At 49.4% G+C, this 21,445-nt stretch overlaps 2 protein-coding genes across 5 annotated transcripts in view; one reads left to right on the top strand and one right to left on the bottom strand.

Annotated features, from left to right (window-relative positions):
• Positions 1-20,344, bottom strand: part of RASSF4 (Ras association domain family member 4) — a 32,804-nt gene extending 12,460 nt beyond the window's left edge. For 3 of the 4 annotated variants that reach the window (XM_055119478.1, XM_055119480.1, XM_055119481.1), the window contains exons 1-3: positions 20,233-20,344; positions 10,511-10,607; positions 7,890-7,965 (exon numbers count right to left, since the gene is read on the bottom strand). In XM_055119478.1, coding sequence (XP_054975453.1) covers positions 7,890-7,965; positions 10,511-10,572 — 138 coding nt within the window. In that variant the 5' untranslated portion in view covers positions 10,573-10,607; positions 20,233-20,344. The remainder of the gene's footprint in view (positions 1-7,889; positions 7,966-10,510; positions 10,608-20,232) is intronic. The other variant, XM_004607376.2, reaches the window with a different exon arrangement.
• On the top strand, positions 2,080-3,526 carry DEPP1 (DEPP autophagy regulator 1). The gene is made up of 2 exons (XM_004607375.2): positions 2,080-2,244; positions 2,867-3,526. Exon 2 carries the CDS (start codon positions 2,894-2,896, stop codon positions 3,515-3,517), a length of 624 nt encoding a protein of 207 aa, XP_004607432.2. The 5' UTR covers positions 2,080-2,244; positions 2,867-2,893; the 3' UTR covers positions 3,518-3,526.
• Positions 20,345-21,445: the final 1,101 nt, after the last annotated feature.

The following is a 21,445-nucleotide window of genomic DNA, read 5'->3' as shown; positions in this document are numbered from 1 at the left end:
CTTATTTCCAGAGACTCACTGCTGTATAGCCCCATGTGGGCCATGGGTGGGGAGAGATGAAGCAGAATCAGTTGTGAGGGACTTGGGGCACCACTTAATGCTCCAGAGAGAGGAAGAGAGGACCCAGTGAGGCAGCGCAGGGAGACAGGGCACTGAGGCTGAATCTTCAATGACAACTACCAAAAGAGGGCTCTGGTGGGACACTGCAGTGAAAAAGGAGGCGGGAAGTACTGCCCTGGGGCTGGGATGAGGACTCTGGGCAGTGGTGCTGTCTCTGAGGTCATAGATCAGCTGTGTGGGAAACCAGCTACCCTGATGTGAGTCAGGCTGTTCTGTCCCCAACCTTCTCCCTCTATAGTTCTACCTGTCCCCCTCAACTCAGCCCCATAGGAATGCCAGCTGGAGGTCCAAGCAGAGGGCAACCTTCACCCACTATTGGAAGTACTTACAGGTGGAGCAGGGTGAGAAGCTGAGAGCTGGGGCCACACAATATCACAAGCCTTGGGGAAGGTCTTTGGGAACCTCTAAGCCTATGTCCAGTCAGTCCTCCTCAGGCCAAACCCTGGCTAATGTGCTGACTGCTAGTAAACTCAAGGAGAGCTGGAAAAGTTTCCACACAAGAATCTACAGAAGAGTTCTCAAGTGAGGGAGTGCCATGCCCAGATGAAATACTGCCCATCGGGCTTAAACAGCCTTACTGACCCTTCTTCATTCCATGAGCAATACCTCTTGAGAATGAAGAGATTGGAGTCTCTGGCCCTTCCTGCCTGCCGGGAGTCTGGTGTTTGCTGGACAGTCGGTTCTCAGGCAAGGCTGCTGTCCCAGTGTCTGCCTGACACCCCTGCCTGTGGGCACAAGACAGGTATGTTCCAGGTTCCAGGTGAGGCTGTGACTGGACGAATGACCCAATGCCTTGTCAGAAGTACGTGGTGCTGGCTCTGTACTGAGACCTTTGTCATGGTTACCAACTCATCCTCAGCTGCCTTTTGTGCTGGCACAGTCCCCTCTGGCACTGACAGTGGCTGCCCAACACTACCCAGGTGTTCCATTAGTTGTCTCTTTCAGCCACTTGGTGTAAAGTGGCTACGTCAGACCTTCAAACTGGAAGCCAGCCAACTGCACCCTTGCTTGATCCCTCCTGTCCAGTTGTACCCTTGCTGAACCCTTGCCCCGTCCTCTGTTCTCTGGGAGGAAACCCCAGAGTTCATGTCGAGGCCCACCCCTGAGTATGCCCGGCACACACCTGTAAGGGGCTTTGCGCCGTCTTCCCCCTCCACTGGGGATGCTCAAGTCCACTTGCTCTGGTCTCTACACATTGCCCATAGCCCATCCCAGGGAAACCCTGCAGGACACTCTTATTTGTGCCTTGGCTGCTGGGCTGTTTCCAGCACCTCACTCGTGGCTGTCTCCCTCACTAGGAAGCAAACTCCAGGGACAATGGCTATTTGCTGCTGTGCCCTCTGTGCTAAGGGTCATCACTGGCACACTGGAGCACCAATAGCACTTGGTGAACAATTGCACAAACACATTCTCACGTGGGAAGCACAGTAGCTGGGAAGGAGCAAGACCAGGACCCTGTGGGTGGTCCTGGGTCCCAGTGGCCATGACTTGCCTGAGAGTGGCCATCCCCTCCTAACCCTCCCTCTGCCCCCACCCAGCCAAACAGTCCTTTTCCTGGCTGTGCTTGGCTTCCATTGCTATCTCCGGGAAGGAGCCTCATAGAAACTGAACCTGGACTCTGCCAGAAGGAACACTAGGACAGAGTGTCCCCAGGTGGCAGGGCACTGATGTCATGTATAGTGGGAAGTGCTTCCCCGTGGTGGTGGTGATGGTGGCAGATTCCCTAGGGCTGCCTGTGGAAGCCCAGTGGCACTCCCAGTCTTTCCCTCCGGGTGACCTGAGGTGGCCAGGAGCTGTGTGTGCCCCTCCCCCTCACTTTGTGTAAACATTCCCAGAGCTGCAGGAGCAAACACACTCCAGCCTGGCAGCTGGGCCAGGCCCCGCCCACCAAGCTGTTTTCCTCTGAGATCCTTCCTGAGCACTGCTATTTCGGGCCTCGTGACAATAACGGATGGCTGGTGGAAGGATATAAAAGCAGCTGCCAGGCAGCGTGGCTGGCCACACAGTTCTGGCCAGAGAGCTGCAGCACACTGCCCTCAGCACTCCAACCTCGAGACTTCCATCCTTCTACTGAGCTCCCCTTTCATCCAGCTTCCCAACAACTCCAGAACCCCACAGACACAGGTAAGTGAGCCACTGCTTTATGTTTTAAAATTAAATGCAAAGACTGTTTATGTCCGAGGGCTGTTCTCAGCCTGAGACTTAAGCAATCTCACAGGGACTAGATGCCAGGGAGGCAGTGAATGCCAGGTAGGGGGAGAATGCTGATGCAGCGATTTCAACTGTGGAAGGCTTTGTATTCCTAATGGGGTCCACATGATGTTTCCTTCCATGTGTTGCTCTGAACACCCTGTAAGCAACTGCAAGCCCATTGAATGGATGAGTGAGTGGAAACTTGGATAGGTGAGCCTGCCAAAGTCTCAAGACCTGGAGGTGGCAGAGAGTAGCCCTGAACCCAGATTTTCTGTTCTCAATCTATTGGACTGGGTTCTCTTACGTGTACGGGTTCTTAAGCACAGTGTGTGTGTGTGTGTGTGTGTGTGTGTGTGTGTGTGTGTGTGTGTGTGTGTGTGTAGTGGGGGCACTTCAATATCAGCAGGAAGAGGTCAGGAGACCAAGCCTGTGCTAGAGAATGATTCCAAACGACTCTCAGGCACACAGTTCCCACAAGTCCGGTGAGGCAAGGACACAGAGGATGCCAGGATGCCAGGAAGACACTGAGCCCTTGTATTCTTTGCACCCACAGGGTACTGCTTCTTTCCTGCGGACAGTCATGAGGTCCCGACTCCTGCTTTCTGTGGCCCACCTGCCCACCATTCGGGAAACCTTGGAGGAGCCACTCGCCATGGGCTCTGGTCTGGAGCCCCCTGCCTCTCCCAGCCTGGATGACTATGTGCGGTCCATCTGTCAGCTGGCACAGCCCACCTCAGTGCTGGAGGAGGCAGGAGCCCGGGCCCGGCCCCGAAGACCCCTCCGAGTGGGAGGCCTCGAGAAGTGCTGCCCCACAGGGTCCCTCCAGGATATCACTGCCCACTTCAGTGGCCAGCAGCCCGCACCACCCAAGGCCTCCACCACAGATCCCCTGGACTGGCTTTTTGGGGAGTCCCAGGAAAAGCAACCAAGTAGGAGGGAGATGCTGAGGAGGACTGGCTCTCCCGCTGACTCTTGGGGTCCTCACAGCCAGATGGACAGTGGCAAAGCACGGGGAAGCCCCCGAGGGAGGCTCTGTGAGGCCAGGGCACCTGAGAATTCTCTGGCTAGAGCATCCAGGGATGGCTACCGGAACACCCGAGCTTCCAGGCTCCCTGGCCGGGCTCTGGCCTCCCCGTGTGGCTCTCAGCCCAACGGCATCCTCAGAACTCTGTATTTGCACCTCCCTGTGATCCACGAACTCTGACCCCGCCCCAATAAAGATTCTGTAAAGAGCACATGGGTTAGAGCACATGGGTCTGTGTTGTCTTCTTACCCGCCCCCCAGAGGGAAGCGTGGCCCTACGAGGGCTGCCACTTTGGCAAACCACAGAGAGTTCTGACACTGAACAGTGACCATGGCCTGGCTCGTGTTGGGGTATTAGTGCTCCCAGGAGCACTTCCCCATCCGTTCAGACCATGCTGTGGGCTAAGCATCGAATGTTTCTGACCCTCAGAGTTCTCAGGGGCAAAATGGGAATAATCAATGGGAACAGCTGCTGAGGCTGTCTGACATGTAAATGGGCTCCCCCTCATCCCTCCCTACACATCACAGGTAATGTGTGTCCTGGAATCACTGTTATGTGGTGGTACCTTGGGGTCAGGGACAAGGCTAAGGGCTAGGATGGGCGGGGGTGGGGGGGATGGCGGGCTCAGGCCTCAGCAGTTTCAGAGTGCGGGTCCTCTCCTAAATCAGCCTCTTGGCTCCTACCCAGAACTCATGTTCCCTGAGCTTCCGGAGAAAGCATGAGGTCTTAGCAAATGCACCTGCTGTATTTGGGACACCAGGGGGGCACCTCAGTGTTGCCAACTCGCCAGTCCTCTGGTGTCATTGGGATCATTTTCCAATGCTGAGGGACAAGAGAAAACTTGTTCTAGCTTGGCCACAAGGGGCTTAAAAGTCTAGGACAGGTGGTCTCTACCCATCTCAGCCTGTCTCTCTGTCCTCTCAGCTATGGGACCAAGTTCAGAATCCTGTTCCCAGGAAATTACAGGGATTCCACTAGATCAGGGATTTACAGAGGAATCATGGAGAGGATCATCTTCCTCCGAGAACAGCTGTGACTTTAGAGAGTGAGGCCTGTCCCTTGCACTGGCTGACCCTGGACAGGGCAGAAGAGACGGAAAGGAACATGGGGTTGAGGCTACAGTAGGCTCACTTGCCTGCTTCAGTTTCTTCTACCTTTTTATTCTGTGTGTTCTCTCTCTGTCTCTCTCTCCACCCATCTCTCCTCTCTTTTTTCTCTTTCTCTTCCTTAATTTGGGGGGTGCGCTATTTTAATTGCTTTATCTACTGAACATGTTTATCTGTTCTCTTCTATGTCTATTTTGTTGGGAGACAGAATACAAATCATGCATTGAAAAGTTTCCAGATAGGTGACTTACTCAGTTTTCTGATGTATAAAATGAGTACAACACCTGTCCACCTCATCCCGCAGGGGTTGAGAAAGCTGAACAGATAATCTTGGAGATGCGGTTGTAAAGCACCAATACAAGCTTTTGTAGCTATTATAACCTGCCATGTGTGTGGTTAGCTCAACTCATAGGCTGTGTCCTTGACTAAGACATGCGGGCAGCCTTTATCCAGAAGAACCTTAGGAGGTGGTAGGAAGAAGCTACCTAGTGGGCTCCTGGGTGGTGTTCTGGGCCTAGACTTAGGGCAGCAACACTAGAGTCAGACGATGCTATTTGTATCCTCTGAAAGTGACCTCCTTCCCCTATACACACACATACACACACACACAATTCTGCCAAGTAACTGAAAAGAGGGTTGAGGCAAGGACTTCTGATAGAATTCCAGGCTCTGGGTAGAACAGGATCTCTCAATGGGAAGTCATCCTGGTGTGGGGGGTCCCAAAAACAGTCTCATTCACTGTGGGGTCAGGGAGGAACACAACACTTCACCCAGAAAGTGTTGCAGGGAAGCACTTCAGGATGTCCACAGACCAGACTAGCATCCCCCAGGAGCCAGGGCTCTATCAACTGCCCTTCACTCCTGCCTTCAGGAAGAGCGATGATGGTTAATGGGGGAGAGCCCTGCCTTTCTGCCTCTAGGAGAACACAGAGACCTCAGGCTGGATTTGCTTCCTGCACTTCAGGCCTTGAACTGAGGAAGGAGACCACAGTGATATAAGTGCAGAGTCATCAGGGGAGTTTCAGCGTATGAAGCACCAGTCAGGGTGAAATGTGAGTCTTTAGAGGTGCTCCACATAATGGGGACAGAGGGGATATGAGGGTCCTTCCACCTCTCTCTCTCACACACACAGTTTATCAGTGACATTTTAGTTACCAACTGGAATATCCAGGTGACCAACAAACCCGGTTAATCACATTGCTAACTTTAACAGGCATATTGCTCCAAATTTCTTGCACTTTTCAGAGGCATAAAAGTCAAATTCTCACAGCTTCTTTAGAACAAGGGGAATAAAAGTCCCTGTTGTTTAACTTCCATGCTGCTGGGGTTTTCTAGAATGTTTCTTTCCCTTTCTGGGGTACCCACTTCTCCATCACACAGAAACAGACCAGTTTGGGGGCTTTCCCCACTTCTCCATCACACACAAATACAGGACCAGGTTGAGGTCTTATTCCATATAAGTCATCCATTACCCCAGTCTTATTCCCCATATAGCTGTTCTTATAGAGGGTACTGTCTTGGAGAAATTCCAAGCTCTTCCAAGACTAAACTCAGACTAGCTGTTTGCCATTTTCTGAATCCCCTGAAGGCCCTGTTAAAAGACAATCTCTAATCTGAGGATGAGGAGTTTGTAAGTAGGCAAGGAGGGGGCTGGCAATCTACCTTTCTAACCAACTTCTAGATGACATGGAAGTTGATGATCTTAGATCAATCCATGACTGGTGCAGAGTGAACTAAAGAATAACCCTATGCACACTATAGGTCTACAGTCCAAGAACCTGATGTCTTGATTATCTCCAAGAGTCAAAATATCAGCACAGTGGATCTCAGAACTCCTTGCCACATGCCCTTTGCTTGCACCTGCTGGTTAGTCAACCAACACCTATGCACAGTTCTGTACTCAGCCTGTCCTGGAGGTCATTTCGCCTCAACTCAAGTTAGATAAGAGAACTGAAAGTAGGATCACAGCAGAAAGGAGCTAGGTCAGGGTAAGTTGGTATCAGAGAGGTCTCTGCAGAGGAGAGGGCATGAACAGAGAAGTCCAGACCTGGGAGAGGGTGGGGAATAAGAAGTTTTGGGCTAGTCCCAAAACTCTGAGCAGAAGGGGCAGGTCAAGGGGAACTGGAGGGTTATGCTTGTGCCACTCCAAGTCCATCAGAAGTCCCAAATTGATCAGAGGCTAGCAGTCTCCTTCCAACATCCTGTGACACACCTGAGCTGGCTGCCAGCACCTCAGGCAGATGGATGGGTGCGAGATACTCTTCTCCTGCCACTGACTTATGACTCCCAGCTGCCAAGAACATCAGGGATTTGCTTCTTGACTTAAACTATAAAAGGATGGTGGCTGCTGGAATACTAACAGATGGAAAGGTTTAGTTAGCAGTGGCTTCCGCCTAGATTCAGCTTCCGTGGGCCAATCGGTACTGAACTGTGCATCTTTTACTCCACAGAAGAAGGGGACCTGGGACAGATGCTGATGTTCCAATCTCAGTCTTGGAAAGTCCCTTAAATAAAACCTTATTTGGGTTATACTCTGCAATTGACCTTAAAATAAGTGGAACTAGAGCCAGGGGGTGTCCAACCCACCAGTCAAAGTTCCCCAGTGAAATGTCTAGAGGTTCTAGAAGTTGGCAAGACGAGGCTTCCACTCTATCTGCCTCTGAGTGGCTCCTTGCATCTGCTGGAGGCTCCCTGGAGTCCAATGGTATCCGAAGGCTGTGTCTGAGCTATAGACATATTTTATTTACCTACATGAAAGTTTGAGATTTGAAGAGTCCCACAGGAAGTTGCACTTACCTATATTTTTTTGGTATATCAGAAAAGCTCTGGCTTTACCGAGCCCACACTCCGGCACGGCGGCAGTGGGTGTGAGCTGATGTGCAGCAGCCAGCTCAGGTGGCTCAGCGCTTTCCTGTGCCTCCACACGCCCCTCCTGCCTCTCAAGGTCAGGCCCCCTGGCCTGTGAACTCTCCTCCACAGGTTTTCCTCTGATGTTTATTCTGACCGGCAAGCACAGAAGCTGTTTTCCCTCCTCTATGGTGCCCACAAACTCAAGTGTGCCCCATTCTAAGATCCTTATCTGTGTGGTGAGATGTGCAGAGGAAGGAATGGGCCAGGCAGTCTCCGAGTTTAAGCAGCAATGCCTCAGCAGTGCACCGAGACAAAAGTCCCAGGTGAAGGAGGAGAGCCCACTGGGCCTTTTTCACCTGTGCTGAAACCTCTCAGGGATTCATTTCCCTTCACCTGATCTGTAGGACCCTCAGAGAAAAGATTCTGGCTCAGCTCAGCCAATGAGTGACAGGGTAACCATGTAATCCGCTGTCTAATAACTGGAGTCACTTCTGAGAGTGAAGGGGAAAGCCAGTGATCCTGGAGTAACAGTTCTAAGCAAGGATGATTCACGGATCCACGGGGACCCCCTGAATTAAGAACAGAACTGGCCTCACCTCTCGGTGTCTCAGCTGGAAGCTTCTGCCCTCGTGGTAGCAGTTGTAGGTTTTTAGCAGGCTTAAGAGCTCTGACCTAAAAAAAAGGTGAACACACACATACACATTCTAGGAGTGCAATGGGGCAGTGGGCCAGGCACCTACTCTCCTGACCTCAGTCACATCTGAAAAATGGGCCCATTAATACACATCAAAATCTGTTGAGATATTTTTGCACACGAAATCTGTTGAGAGCAAGCCAAGAGAGATGTACCCTTTAGTCTTCTAGATGGTTTTGCTTTTCAGCCCTCCTGGAAGGGGTAGGGGTGAGGCCCAAAAAAGGAAGTGAAACTCAGAATAGCACTCAAATTTCACAAATCTGTACACAGTAGAGTGTTTGCATACTCTCACTATTATAATAAAACTTTCCAACTTTACTCATGAGTCACTTCCTCTGGATAAATCCCTGGCTTGGGATATATTGGCATTTGAATGACCTCATATTCGTTTCCACAATGGCCTAGGGGCACTGTTGTAGGGGTACCCTGAGGAGAGTCAGCCTCTTCCCCATCCTGACTTTACAGATAAGGGGTGAAGGTGACAATAGAAGCAGGAAGATCCCAGAGGCCCGAGGGAGAGCACTGTGTCTCAAATAAAGGGGCAGTCAGGGTTTGTGCATAGGCTGGGTGTGGCAGAAAGTTGAGGACTGTTCCCTGCACCTGAGTTGAGCTCTGCAGAGCAGCACAGTCCAATAGGTAGGAAGTGGCAGGCACACGTGTAGTTCCGGAGCTCCTAGTTGTCATGTTACAAAGGAAAATCAAATGGGCGTAATTTGCTGTAGAAACATATTTTTTAAAATATATTATCTAGTATATCTAGATGGAATTACCCAGTAGATTTAAAGTATGATCCTGTCAACATACATTCAACATAGAGATTACTAACATGGTCTTTCTCATTATTTTAGGGGTAAGAAAAGCGGGTCTTTTAGAGTAAGTACTCCTGCTTAACCATGCTCATGTGTGACTTGGTCCCACCAGGCTCTCTTTTCTGGACAGTGCTGCTCTAGAACCTCCCTAGGTATTTCCTTTATCTTCACCCCAGCGACGCTGGCAGGGGCTGGGCCATCTCCCTGAGCACACTGTGATGTGCTCACCCAACTGTGACAGGGGAATGATGGTAATTGATAGGGAAGTAATTTACTTAACAAAGCAGGATCTGTTGGTGTCACATGTGTGTGAAATGCTGACATTTAAATTATTAGGAGATATTTATGTAAAATTAATTATGTCATAAGCATTATGACTTTTCCACATTCTCTTTTATCTTGCAGCATCGCTCTCGGACAACACAAATAGGGAAAGTGATGCTATGGGCAGCCTTGTGAAGTGATACAATGGAATCCCTTTGTCTTCTCAGGGTTTCTATCAGGGGGACCCCATATGACAAAAGCTAGACCACAAGGAGTCGACCTGTCTTCAGGGTGTCAGAAAGGAACTGACCCAGATTTAGAAAATATTTTCTAAATATTTCTATATTTAGAAATACAGGACTCAAAAAATATGATGAAATGAAAAAAGTTCTTTTGTTTAATGTGGGAATGAGTTTAGAAAAGATTGCTAATTAATTCTTTAGAATGAGATAAAATAAATAAAGCACTGTCTGTCTGTAAGCACTGTCTTCCCATTGTTCATCGATTTGCTCAAGCGGGAACCAGTAATGTCTCCTTTGTGAGACCTGTTGTTACTGTTTTTGGCATATAGAATATGCCACGGGGAGCTTTCCAGGCTCTGCCGTGTGGACGGGATACTCTTGGTAGCTTGCTGGGCTCTCCCAGAGGGGTGGAGGAATCAAACCCGAGTAGGCCATGTGCAAGGCAAACACCCTGCCCACTGTGCTATCGCTCCAGCCCAAAATAAATAAAATAAAAATTAAATTATAAACCAATGTCATACAAACTCTTGATCTTGAGTTATAAAACTGAGATCACCAGGCAATGGGGGGAGAAGGGAGGAATGAAAAAGTGGCCAAGAAGTGACATAAGGACAGTGGCAGAATGACTTGATCACTTTGGTTCTCACAATAACTCTTTATATCAAAACCATAAACATTAATACAATTATAGCATGTTAACTGAACTATAATTCAAAAAATAAGTCTACTGAACCAGAACACCATTGCCATAATTGTACTTTTAAAATAAGTTTTCTCAAGTTTTAGTTCTCCCTGAACTTGTTGATTCAATAACATAGTACAGTCTGGTATTTAAATAAATTAAATGCCAGCCCTATAGAATCTGAGCAAGCATTGTGATGCTTTCCTGTTTTTGTAAATCCAAGGTGGAAACAACATCCCAAAGAGATTCTTAAGACTCCAAAAAAATAGTGTTCTGAGTGGGGAAGTGTCTCAAGTGGTAGAGCACAGGCGTTGTGTGTGTGCAGCCCTGGGTTGAATTCCTGGGTAGCCCCAAGAACTGCCTGGTCAAGCCCCTGGCAGCAGTAACAAAAAAAGTTCCTCGTCATTAGCTGCAGACCAGATACACTTTCATGGTGAAGCAGAGTCCAGGCTGCTCCTAAAGCACCCACAGAGGGAAGTGGCCACAGAGGTGGCTGGCACGAAGACACCTGTACACAAAGGCTTACTTCAGAATGAATTTGCTGTCACTGATGGGCACGTGAGAACTGGGTGGACAGTCTTCCTTCATCTTGTGGTCTTGTCTGTGGACATGAAAGTCACCTGCTGGGAAGATGAAACAGACATTTGAGCCTAGAAGAGCTCAGGTCTGGGCAGGGGCCAAGAACCTTGGCTCAGAGGTTAGAAGCCTTGGCCTCACTTCACACCTACTGACACTCTCACTCTCATCTCCTATTTCTCAGCACGCTGGCCCCAAACCCTACATAGGGTCCTGAGTCATGACTGAAGGGTCAGACTCAGCTGCTTTAAAGGGGTGGTACATGTAGCATGTCAGCTGAGTGCCCCCTGGTGGAACACATCAGAACTACTGCGTCAGCCTTACAAACCTTATCAGCTCAGGAATCAGGATCAATCTTCTGGATGTTTCAGACCTACTTGACAGGAACAGGGCACCTGGGAAACTGGTTTACTCCTCCACTATTTCTCCACACTTCTGCCTGCCTGGGCCATCTCTGATAGGGATGTATAAACTAGCACCTTGCTCAGTGAATCTCAGAGACTGGGCTGCATAGTTCTATGGCTCGTTTTATTTACTCTTTACTAAAATATTATAAGAAAAGTATTTTCCTCTCCTCATTTTGTGGATGATAAAACAGAGAAAATTGGGGCATAAATTAAGTACTTTGCTCTGGAATTCCAAAGAATAAGTTCTGCTTCAATACAAGCATTTAGACCCAGGATTCTTGGTTAACCCCTTCTCAATACCAATCTCCCTTTTATGGACTAAAATAGTTTTATTTAGGGAATATATGAGAAAGAGACAGAGAATGTGAGCTTCTTCAGAACCCCACAGAGTGAAAGGAAGAGATGCAAGTGATCCCAGAACAGGGGTGCGCCTCTACACTAATCTTAAACAGCAACTTTACCAGACTCCTTCTTCCTCCTATCAATGCAGTGGGGTTGTCTCTCTGCTACAGGTTTGCTAGTAGATTCACAGGTTCATTTTTTTTCTCTTCCCATATACAAGTTGAAAGGTTTGGGTGGTGATCTCTCAAATCACAGCTAGATTTCATCTACTAACACCTTAGTGATGCTGTGGGCATCTCTAGCAGGTCCCTATTTCTCCTCATGAGATTCCACCAAGTTTTTTTTCTCCTTATGGCCTCCCCTGGGGCTGTCAGTGCCACAACTTCACACACGTACTCTAGTCTTAGCCATGCCTCTATCCCAAAAGTCGTGGTTAGGAATCTGAGAGGTTCACTGGGAGGTGACACAAGCAGGACACAGTCTCTCCTCCATACGGTGGAGGTGAGCTCTTTTGCAAAACCCAACATCTATTCATTCATGCGCTCCTGGCTCAGTCCTGTCTCCTCAGCCTGTGTCTGTACCAGTGTCACTGGGAAGTCAATGTCAGGCTTGGCTGCTGTCTTACTAGTGTCACACAGAGTGCTCTGTCTCCTGTCTTTCTGGGAACTGCCTCTGACTACTTTCACATACCTCCTCTGCTTGTGTGACGACTCCCACATATAAGATCTGCCTGACTCTGTGTGGGCATCACCCCAAAGGAGTGTCTGACTCCAGAGGTGGGGGAAATGACTAGCATGGAGATGGGGAATCGGTTGAGGCAGGTGACATCGCAGGGACCTCAGAATCATTTTCCACATACCTTGCTTCTGCCTTGGTCTAGTGTGGGGCAGATACTGGCTTGCAGAGGCCTCCAGGTGCCCCTGCCAGGCTGGTCTCTAAGCATACGCAGCATCACATCTAGTCCCCACTGCTGGGGCACAAGGAAGGGGTGGGTGCTCATGGGGCCTGGAATAGGGCACCTCAGCTGCCTTCTTCTCTGCTAGGCAACAAGGATTGCAAAACAGGGTTTCAGTTCCTCAGCATGTTGGCTTTCCCATGCAAATAGCGATCTGCTGGGCTCCTTCTCTGGATAGTTCCTCAAAGGCCTCCTGCAAAGAGCTGGCTTCACTCCCAGGGCAAGCAAGACCATGCTTCTGAGTTCTCCCTTAGTGCAGAGAGAACTGTAGGTGCAGGGTGCCATTCTCTCGGTCTTAACAGTTCATTCTAAGAAGGGCTGGATTTGCCTAGAAATAGGAGCAGGTGATTTTTTTCCTTCATCTTTTGCTGTACTACCCTCCTTTTGTCCCAGCCTTCCTGAGCTGCTCACAACTCCCTTGAATTATTTTTTATGCTTGAGATTTTACAGTGCTACCTTCTGTCCAGAAGCCGGCATCCTTCTACTCTCTATCTAATGTATTTGATTTGTGAGCTACAGCAGGAACCCTGGTCACAGCAGCCTTCTTCAGCCAGTACCAGGACTTTCCCCCTACCCTTGCCCCAGCACCTGGTCCTGGCTCCCCAAATGCTGAGCCTGCCTCCTCTTATCCTCCTACCTCCTCCTTCCCCATTACTCCTGAAAAAGGGTACAATTAGCATTGCTTTCGTGTTTCAGCACCAATTTCCAGCATCAAGACTTGAGGTTCATACATGGCTATTCAATGGCAACAATATCAAATTTACAAGGCTCTCCAAAATAAACTTTTCCAGATTTTTTTCCCACTGTCATAAAACATGTAAAAGTGTCCCTGGGAATGGGAATAGTGGAGAGACACTGAGATGGAGTCCATGGGAAATTGGGGGGGACACATTCTTCCTTTAGAGGCACAGCTCTTGTGCGAAGTCATGAGAAACTAGGAAGCTGAATTTTCATGGGTTCTATTTCGCTGGCTAAAGTCGAGCACAAGGGGGGAGAGAGGCAGTGCCACTGAAATGAATGCATGAGGGCATCCATTCTCCAGCTCCCTGCAGCTGTGGGAACATACAACCAGCTCTGCAGATACAAGTGTTCGTGTCATTCCCAGGTCCGTGCACTGAAAGTAGCCTGTGGCCCTACGGCATTCCCATCTCCTATCGTGGTGACTCAGAAACATATATGTTGTCTCATTTAGTGTGGCTCATAATGGGCCCCAGGGGTTTTTGATTGTCTCTGTGCATCCGTGTCTCCTGCCAATTCACATGGCTGTGGACTGGGAGAGAGAGAGAAACAAACCCTTGCTGTGAGTAGTTGCTGCAGTTTCAGGAATGTGTTTCAGTGGCACAACCTGTGTTGCCTTAGACTAGCTTGATGAGTGCTGCCAATAATGCAGTTAAAATGGATGATTAGCAGTGAAAAATAAAATGAAGTCAGACAAAATTTGCTTGCAAGAGATGAGCCCTTAGAGGGGCTCCAGTTTGTGATATTTTTTATCTTAGTTCATGAAACTTTCATTCTCCCACCATATATATCTGTTTTGTTCTGTGCTATAGGAACTGTGACAAGTGGCGTTCTCTATACATCAAGCAGCACTTCATTATTAATAGAAAGTGGTTTCAGTCCAGAGCTGCTGAACCCATGTGGTGTCAGTTGTAAGCGACTCCTCTCAGAGCTTTAATTTTCCCAGCTACAATGAAAATACTGAAAATCAATGGGTGAGATGATTTCTCAAATGTAGGTAGGACCTTTTGTTCAAACCAGACAAAAAGGGCTACTCCGGTTTGCCCTGAGCTGGGTGGTGGGGCCCCACGGTCTGTTTCCCAGATTTCAGATGATATTATTTTCAGAGCACCATGCTGACTGACACTAGAGATCTACTCTGCATTGGCTTTTAGGAGTTCTTTGCCCTTAGGAGCCCCCTTATTTAAAAGATATGATCAACCATGTCCAGATGGAACTGGAGGGCATCTACTGGGGTAGGGAACTGGAAGGAAAATGAAGGATGACTCTAGTAGCTGATAAAAAAAAGTAAAGGGAGAAAGAAAAGGGCAGTTCATAGGTGCAGACAACTTAGCTTGGATGAGACAGAGTTGCCAACTTGCTGGTCTGGGTCCTGAGCTTTCTGGGGTAGGGGGTCTCAGCCCTATAGAAAACCAATCCTATTTTCAAGAAATCAAATCTTTTGGGAACTCATGTTTACCATCTGTGTGACTCTCAGCAAGTCAGGTAGTGGTGGTTCTCATATGTCCGGCCCCTCCAGCCCAGGTAGGCAATATCTGTCTCCCTGAGCACCAGCCCTGAGCTCTGAGAGATACTCATAGAATCCCATGCCAATTCTCAGCATCCTGTAATGCTGTCTCCTTTACTTAATACTGAAAGGATTTGCATATTTGTGATACTCCTGGTGTCTTTTAAGTTCTATGGTTATTAGTCATGTGAGAAGGGAGAGAAGAACAGAGACAGACAGGGTGAGAGGGGGGAGAGAGTGAGAGAGAAAGAGAGGGAGGGAGGGAGGGAGGGAGGGAGGGAGGGAGGGAGGGAAAGAGGGAGGGAGAGAGAGGGAGTGTGAGAGAACACATTCCTTTGATAAAGCAGAAATTCTTGTGTATTAGGAAGATTTTAGAGACTTTCTATTGGGACATTTTTCAGTCTTTTATTAAAATATAATGTTTAAATAAAACCCTAGGCAGAAGCCTAGCACACAAACAGATGAAAGTAAGGCACAGCCTGAAAACCAGAGTGACAGATGCAGCTGGGCAGCCCTGGCCCGTGCTCTGGGGAGCCTAGCCCTCTTTGTCCTGCCCTGTTCCCCTCCCCCAGGCCCCAGGGCCCAGGGCTCAAGTCTCTATGCTTGTTTTTCCGGGGCTGGGGGAGGCTCTGGCCCTGATCAGGGGCTCAGCTGCAGTAAGGGTTCCCCACTCCCTAGGGAAAGGGCCCCAAGGCTGAGTGCCAGCCCTGGTTACCTGTCCCCAGTGAACAGACAGGGAATTGTTTTCACTTTCCACTTGGCTGGTGGCTGCTTGGAGGGGCTGCTGAGCACAGCCTGTGTTGCAGTCTGCCCTGCTATTGTCCCTGGCCTTTAGTTTGGGACAAAGGACGCTAAATCCTTTCAACTGCTAGGCTTGGCTGATTTCTTCTCTTTTGTAGTCACGAGGCAGGCTACCACAGAGACAGCTCATGGCTCTTGGGTCCCCACTGCAGCCCAATACCTGTTGACCAAGAGCAAAAGGAGTCAGAAAAGGCTGACGGATGCATCTTCAAAGAGTGCCAGGGAGTGAACTGCAAGCCTTTATCTCAGGAGTATGTGGGATTGATGTTGTAGCCTGATGAAGCCCTCTCTTGTATAAATTGCTGTCAGAAATAGAAAGGAGCTTCTACTACTTGGCAAAAGGTGTCCAACTTAAGACTTTCTGATGTCAGTGAAATCTGAGAGCTTGGTAATCTGTGTTCTAACACTTCTTCATAAAATACAACTTGCACTTAGGTAAAGCAGGTGAAGAAAATGATGTAGGAAGTAAGAGCAGAGGGGTGGGGGCATACCTGGACATCGGAGTTTCTGAGTAACTGGTAGCTACAGGGGTGACTGTCATGCACTCCTGGGAAGCCTAAGTTCTTGCTCTGCAGCCTGTGCCTGTAACTTTTAAATGTTATGCAGGGCCAGCAGGAAGGCACTGAAGACAATGATCCTTTCAAGGGGCTTTCCCCACACCTGTCAACCAGCAAATGGTAGAAGCTTGACCAGCAGAGAAGCTGCAGTGCCTGCTGGTCCCAGCTGCCTCTGCGAGAAGATCTGGCTGGACAGGCTGCCCCCTCCACAGTGCACTTATTTTTTTTGCAGATGCTGGGATGCGATGCGGATGGAGGCAGTGACTCAGCAGTTGTAATTACCACACCCCCTGTGAGTGCTATCCTCCCTCTCTTACTATCACCTTTCTCTGACTCAACCACACCCCTGCATCAGTCCTGATGTCCAGGAAGACACTGTGAATCATCTAGATGGAAATGCCACCTTTGCTGGGCTGAACCTTCCCTGAACTACCTTCCTGGGTTCAGCGCAGCCCCCAACTCACCATCACTGTGTGCCACCCCAGGGTTCTGGACTCCCATCACAGGTCTCAGTTCCATCTGAGTTCATTTCAGCTGCCAGGCCCCCTAGCACCACTGTCCTTCCTCTGCATGTACACAGGCCAGTCTTCCTCTCGGCTGCCTGCCAGCCACACTGTAAAGGCAGTAGCTCACCCAGACTCCGGTGGTCACTTGAAGGCTCTGTCCTTGCTTTTAGAGTACTGGAACTTAGGTCTAGAAAGCCCTTTTCAGGCAGCTGAGATAGAGAAGGGGACACCAAGTAGAGGATGCTGGGATGACCCATTAGGGTTGAAAGACGCATGCCGAAAGTATACCATAGACTGAACATGAAGGCCACTCAATACCTCTACTGCAAACTACAACACCCAAAAGGAGAGAGAACAAAAGGGAATGCCCTGCTGCAGAGGCAGGGTAGGGTGGTGGGGGATGGGGGGGTGGTGGTGGGAGGAGTACTGGGAACATTGATGGAGGAAAATGGGCACTGGTGAAGAGATGGGTAAACGATCACTGTTGACTGAAATGCAAACATGAAAGTTCATAAGTTTGTAACTATACCTCACAGCGATTCACTAATAAAAAAAATAAAATTAAAATAAACAAAAATTTTTTTAAAAAGCCTGTTTCAGTCCTTCCACCCCCTACTCCTTTTATAAACATACCCCACTACCTAGTAGGACTCTCACTTCCCAAACCAGCTCAGATCTTGCCCCCAGGAAGAGGGAATCTCTAAAATCAGGAATCCTCTCAGTTGTGTTTACTTGCGGGGATGTGTTCTTAGGTACTCACAATGACCACTGGTCAATTTCCAAGTTGCGTTGGGGTGGGGGAGATGGCCAGCAGTGCTCCACGGGGAGCAAGGGCTGTACTGGGGCCCTCCAGGCTGGGTTGTGCCACCTGTGCTACTCGCAGTGCCCTGAACAGATGTTTACTTCAGGAGCAGCAGCTGGGAGCCAGCTTCCATGTGATGATGAATGACAGAAACTTCCGGAGTACTTTGGGGGCTTGTGATAGCTAACACCGTTCTCCACTGAAAGCTGCCCGTGTGTACATGAGTACACAAACATGCTCACATGTACACGGAATCCTCACACTTTCACAGGGGGATGCCTATTAATCACCAGGAAGCCCTCTAATGTACCCTTGAACTCCCCCCCCACACCAGATTAAGACTTCTACAGAAACTGGCATAGGAGATAAAGGGGCATCAAACTTGGCATGTGACTTCAGCATGATGCACCATCTCTCAGGCATCAATTCAGAACTGACCAGAATCTTCACGGCTCTTGCCAGCCCTGTGGCTTTGAGCCTGCATGTTGCTCTTGCCCCCAGTGCAAGGCAGGGGAAGAGAGAAGGGTCTCTAAATCTTTGTCTCAGCTGTGCATCCTGGGGAAGGAGGTCAGAAAGTCATAAAGAAGAGTGAGCATTTACAAAATTCTCCTTTAACCGGAGTGGGAACGGAACTAAGACAGAAGCCTCAGGAGGGAGGTGCAGTCACTTCCTATTTTATGCTTATTTATTTATTTTTGCAGAGCCTAGGGATTAAATGAACCCAGGGCCCCACTCAGGCGAAGCAAGTAAGTGCTCGATCACAGAGCTATTTTAATTTGCTTTAAAACTTCAAAATATTTCCTTGAGTATATTCTATGAGGGGTGAAACAGCCAGCTTCAGTGAGGCTCTGAGTTTAAAGCTCTGCTCTGCCACCCTTCGTTTTCATGGTCTCGTGGTCCGTGAACCTCAGGTTTCTTAGAAATTGAGTCACTCTTTGAAGGTGAATTGGGAGAAATGTCGGATGGGTGTCAGTGCTCATAAATAGAAGTTCCTCTTACAGGTCCCAGAAAAAATCCGGGCTCTGGAGACAGCAGGGCTCCTGGGACTTCACGCGAGCCTCATGCAGGCCTAGCCGTGAGCTGGGACAGATGGCTGATTCACTTTCAAAACTGAAGCCCCGGTCTCCAGGGTGCTCTCTGGCAGACCTGCTAGTCACCCCTTTGAGGCCTTGCACTGACAAGATCTAACCTTCGACACAGATGCCTATGCTCTGTTCATGTTCTTTGTGGCATGTCCTTGTCCAGTCCACCCGGATCCAAGAGCTTCTTCACTCTGTTGACCTCCAAGCCACCTCCTGGCGTCTGGGGGTGGGGTGGGGGGGATCCAGCCCTCTCTCCCTGATTTCACTCTCATACTCTCATCTGAAGACTCTACTTACTCAAGTCTTGAATTGCCAGTACGACCATGAGTGTGGTGGGGAAAGCACAGCAGAGAGAAATAGGAAAAGAATGGACGAGAGCTGACTTAACATGAACAGTCCTGAAACACATCCCTCTGACTACCAAGCAGCAATATTCTGACCTAAGTTTAACGTGTTCAATCTTCTCTTTTCTTTCTTCCTCTTCTCTCCTTCCCCTTCCTCTCTTCTCCTTTTCCCAGCCCCCTCCCTGGTGGCAGCAGCTCAGGAACTACACAAGGGAGCTGGAGGCAGACAAAGCAGCACTCACTTGCTAATGACACCAATTTGCTTAGAATGTTGTCAATTTTTAAAATTTTACTTTTTATCATGTGGTTTGTACTCCTGGCTCATGCACTCAGGAATTACTCCTTGTCAGTGCTTGGGGGACTATATGGAATGCTGAGAATCGAACCCACCCGAGTGGCCGCGTGCAAGGCAAACGCCCTACCCACTGTGCTATAGATCCAGACCCTGGTGTGCTTTCTTAAGAAATCATAGACTCAGCAACAGTCACTTATTCCTAGCTCTATGTTCAGGGATCATATGTGGTGCTGTGGACTGAACTGGGGCCAGCCACATGCAAGGCAAGTGCTTTAACCCTGTACTATATCTCCAGCCTCAAGACAACAAATATTGACTATACTGTTGGCTATTACACTACAGAGGTTCCAGAGGTTCTCCTGTGTCAGTAAAACCACTTAGCTTGATAATAGCCTAACTTGGGATCCAATTCCAGAACCCCAGCCTTTATTTGTTGTGATCTTACTCAAGTTCTCTGCTAAATGAGGTCACCCATGTTGTCCTTCCAGTATTTAAAGAAATCACTGGCCCGGCACTGATTCTGGTGTGAGAGGAGTCTCCCTCCTCCCATTCCCGCCTTGTTCCCTAGGGCTGGGGCTGTGTCAGATTAATTAAACCACCGAAGCATCTCCAGGAGGTGGGGAGAGAGCAGGCTGACAGTCAGGAGCATGGGCAAGAGCAGAATGAGCCTTGAAATCAGTGGGCAAAATTCATGAGACAACAGAGCTAGGGTTCAGATTTCTGATTCCATCACTGACTCCTCTGGGAAAACCTGGTCCCTTCCATAACACTGTAACTCCCTTATCTCTTCTGAACCGGAGTATAATGGAAGATCAGGTGGCTTATTATGCTGAAGTCCTTAGCACAGATCCCGGAACAAGGAAAATAATTCCTTTATAAATAGCAAGGGTGAGACAACCCCCTCCTATAATTTATTTAATTATTTGCCCCGATTTTCCACCTACGAAAGCTGAGTGCCCTGGCAAAGGCTCTTTGAGCTTCTTTCCACAACTCTGAGACCAAAGCTTCTGGAACACGGACTGAGATGAACGACTAGGTGGGCAGTGGTGTCTGTACCCTGGAGCCATGCTCACCTGTCCTACTCAGCTTTACCCCAGCCCCCGCCCCCTTAAGGGCCTTCCCCTGGGAGGAGGTGCCTGGCTCAGTGCCCACTCTCAGCATAGTGCCTGAGGCCCTGGCAGCGCCTGGCAGGCAGGGGGAGGGGACCAGTTCTGGGCAGCTGAAGCCACCAGTGCCTGGCCTCCAGAATTCAAAGTCTGAGGCGGTCTCGGGATGGTAAAGTGGTGGGCCAGTGCCCCGAGGCCGCCCCCGAACTCTCAGCCCGCGCAGCACTCACCGTTCACTCATTGCGCCGCCCCAAGCTGCTGTTGCTGCAGTGCCCTCGCTGGCACGGGTGCTGCGTTCGCCAGCGCCTCCCGCGCCGGCCTCCAGGGCTCCGCTGGTCGGGCCCGCCCCGCCCCGCCCTTCGTCCCTCGCGGGCCAATAGTGTGGCCCATCCGTCCCTCTCGCCCCTCCCCTGGAACGCCCCCCACCCACGCCAGCCAATGGTGTCACCTCGTTCTGCCGGGCCCTCCCTGCCCCGCCCCCGGCGTTTGAAGGAGTGTCTGCGCTGCAAGGTGCTGGAGAAGTGGCCGGGCAGCTTCTGGACCTTAGGCCTTGGCATGTACCCGGACCACCAATAGGGAGCCCGGGAATGAGCTGAGGAAGCAGACCCCTGGCGCTGCCAGCAGAGTCCGAGCCGCGGGCTAAGGTCCTTGTAGGTGATGCGGACCTCTGGCTTCCAACAAAGGCTGCCGCAGGGACAATGCAATGAGGGTCCGAGTCACGGGGAGGACTTTATCTACGAAGCCAGATCTTTTGCTCAAGGCTCACCTGAGTGCATTCCGGCTGTTTGCTTGTTGTGGACTCTCAGGTCCACTGCACTGAATTTTTTTTTTTTAAATCAGATGGGATGATTGAAAAATAAACTTCCCTCCCAATTACTGCCTTTTTTGACGAGGATTTGACTGCCTAGAGGCAACCAGAATGATCACTGGCCTTTAAAAAACTGCAAATAATTTATTGCTTCTGAGTGAGGGGTTGGGGCAGGGGCGAGGGCGGGTGTCATGGAACCAGTTGCAATTTCTCTTTTATCTCATCATCTCTAGTCCTGACCTGGGACCTCCTCTCCATCTACTGAGACATGAGTCATTTTAGCTTCATTCACTTGGTGGTTCCCTATCATTTAAGAGTAAAATGATCATTCTGGCACCTGACAGCAGATGAAGATCTTTTAGGAAAATGCAGAAGTAAACCCAGTCTGGGTTTTGAATCTATGGGCCCCTGAGTCCCACTTGAGAGAAGCTGTTTTAGGTCTACTAGGTTTGGGGTTAAGAGATTTGTGACTGTCATTGCTTTCTGTGAGACCTTTGCATACTGCCACTCCTCTGTGCCTCAGTTTCCCTATATGAAAAATTAAAGGGGCTAAATATAATTAGTCCAGGGATCCTTCAACTCTGTCTCTGATGAATCCCAGGAGATAAGTCCATCCTCTGCTGGCCCAGAGGATT

The sequence above is a fragment of the Sorex araneus genome, chromosome 11 (assembly GCF_027595985.1).
Source record: "Sorex araneus isolate mSorAra2 chromosome 11, mSorAra2.pri, whole genome shotgun sequence".
In the NCBI taxonomy this organism is placed as follows: Eukaryota; Metazoa; Chordata; class Mammalia; order Eulipotyphla; family Soricidae; genus Sorex; species Sorex araneus.
The sequence above is the reverse complement of the archived record's forward strand: the minus strand, read 5'-3'. Positions and strand labels throughout refer to the sequence as shown.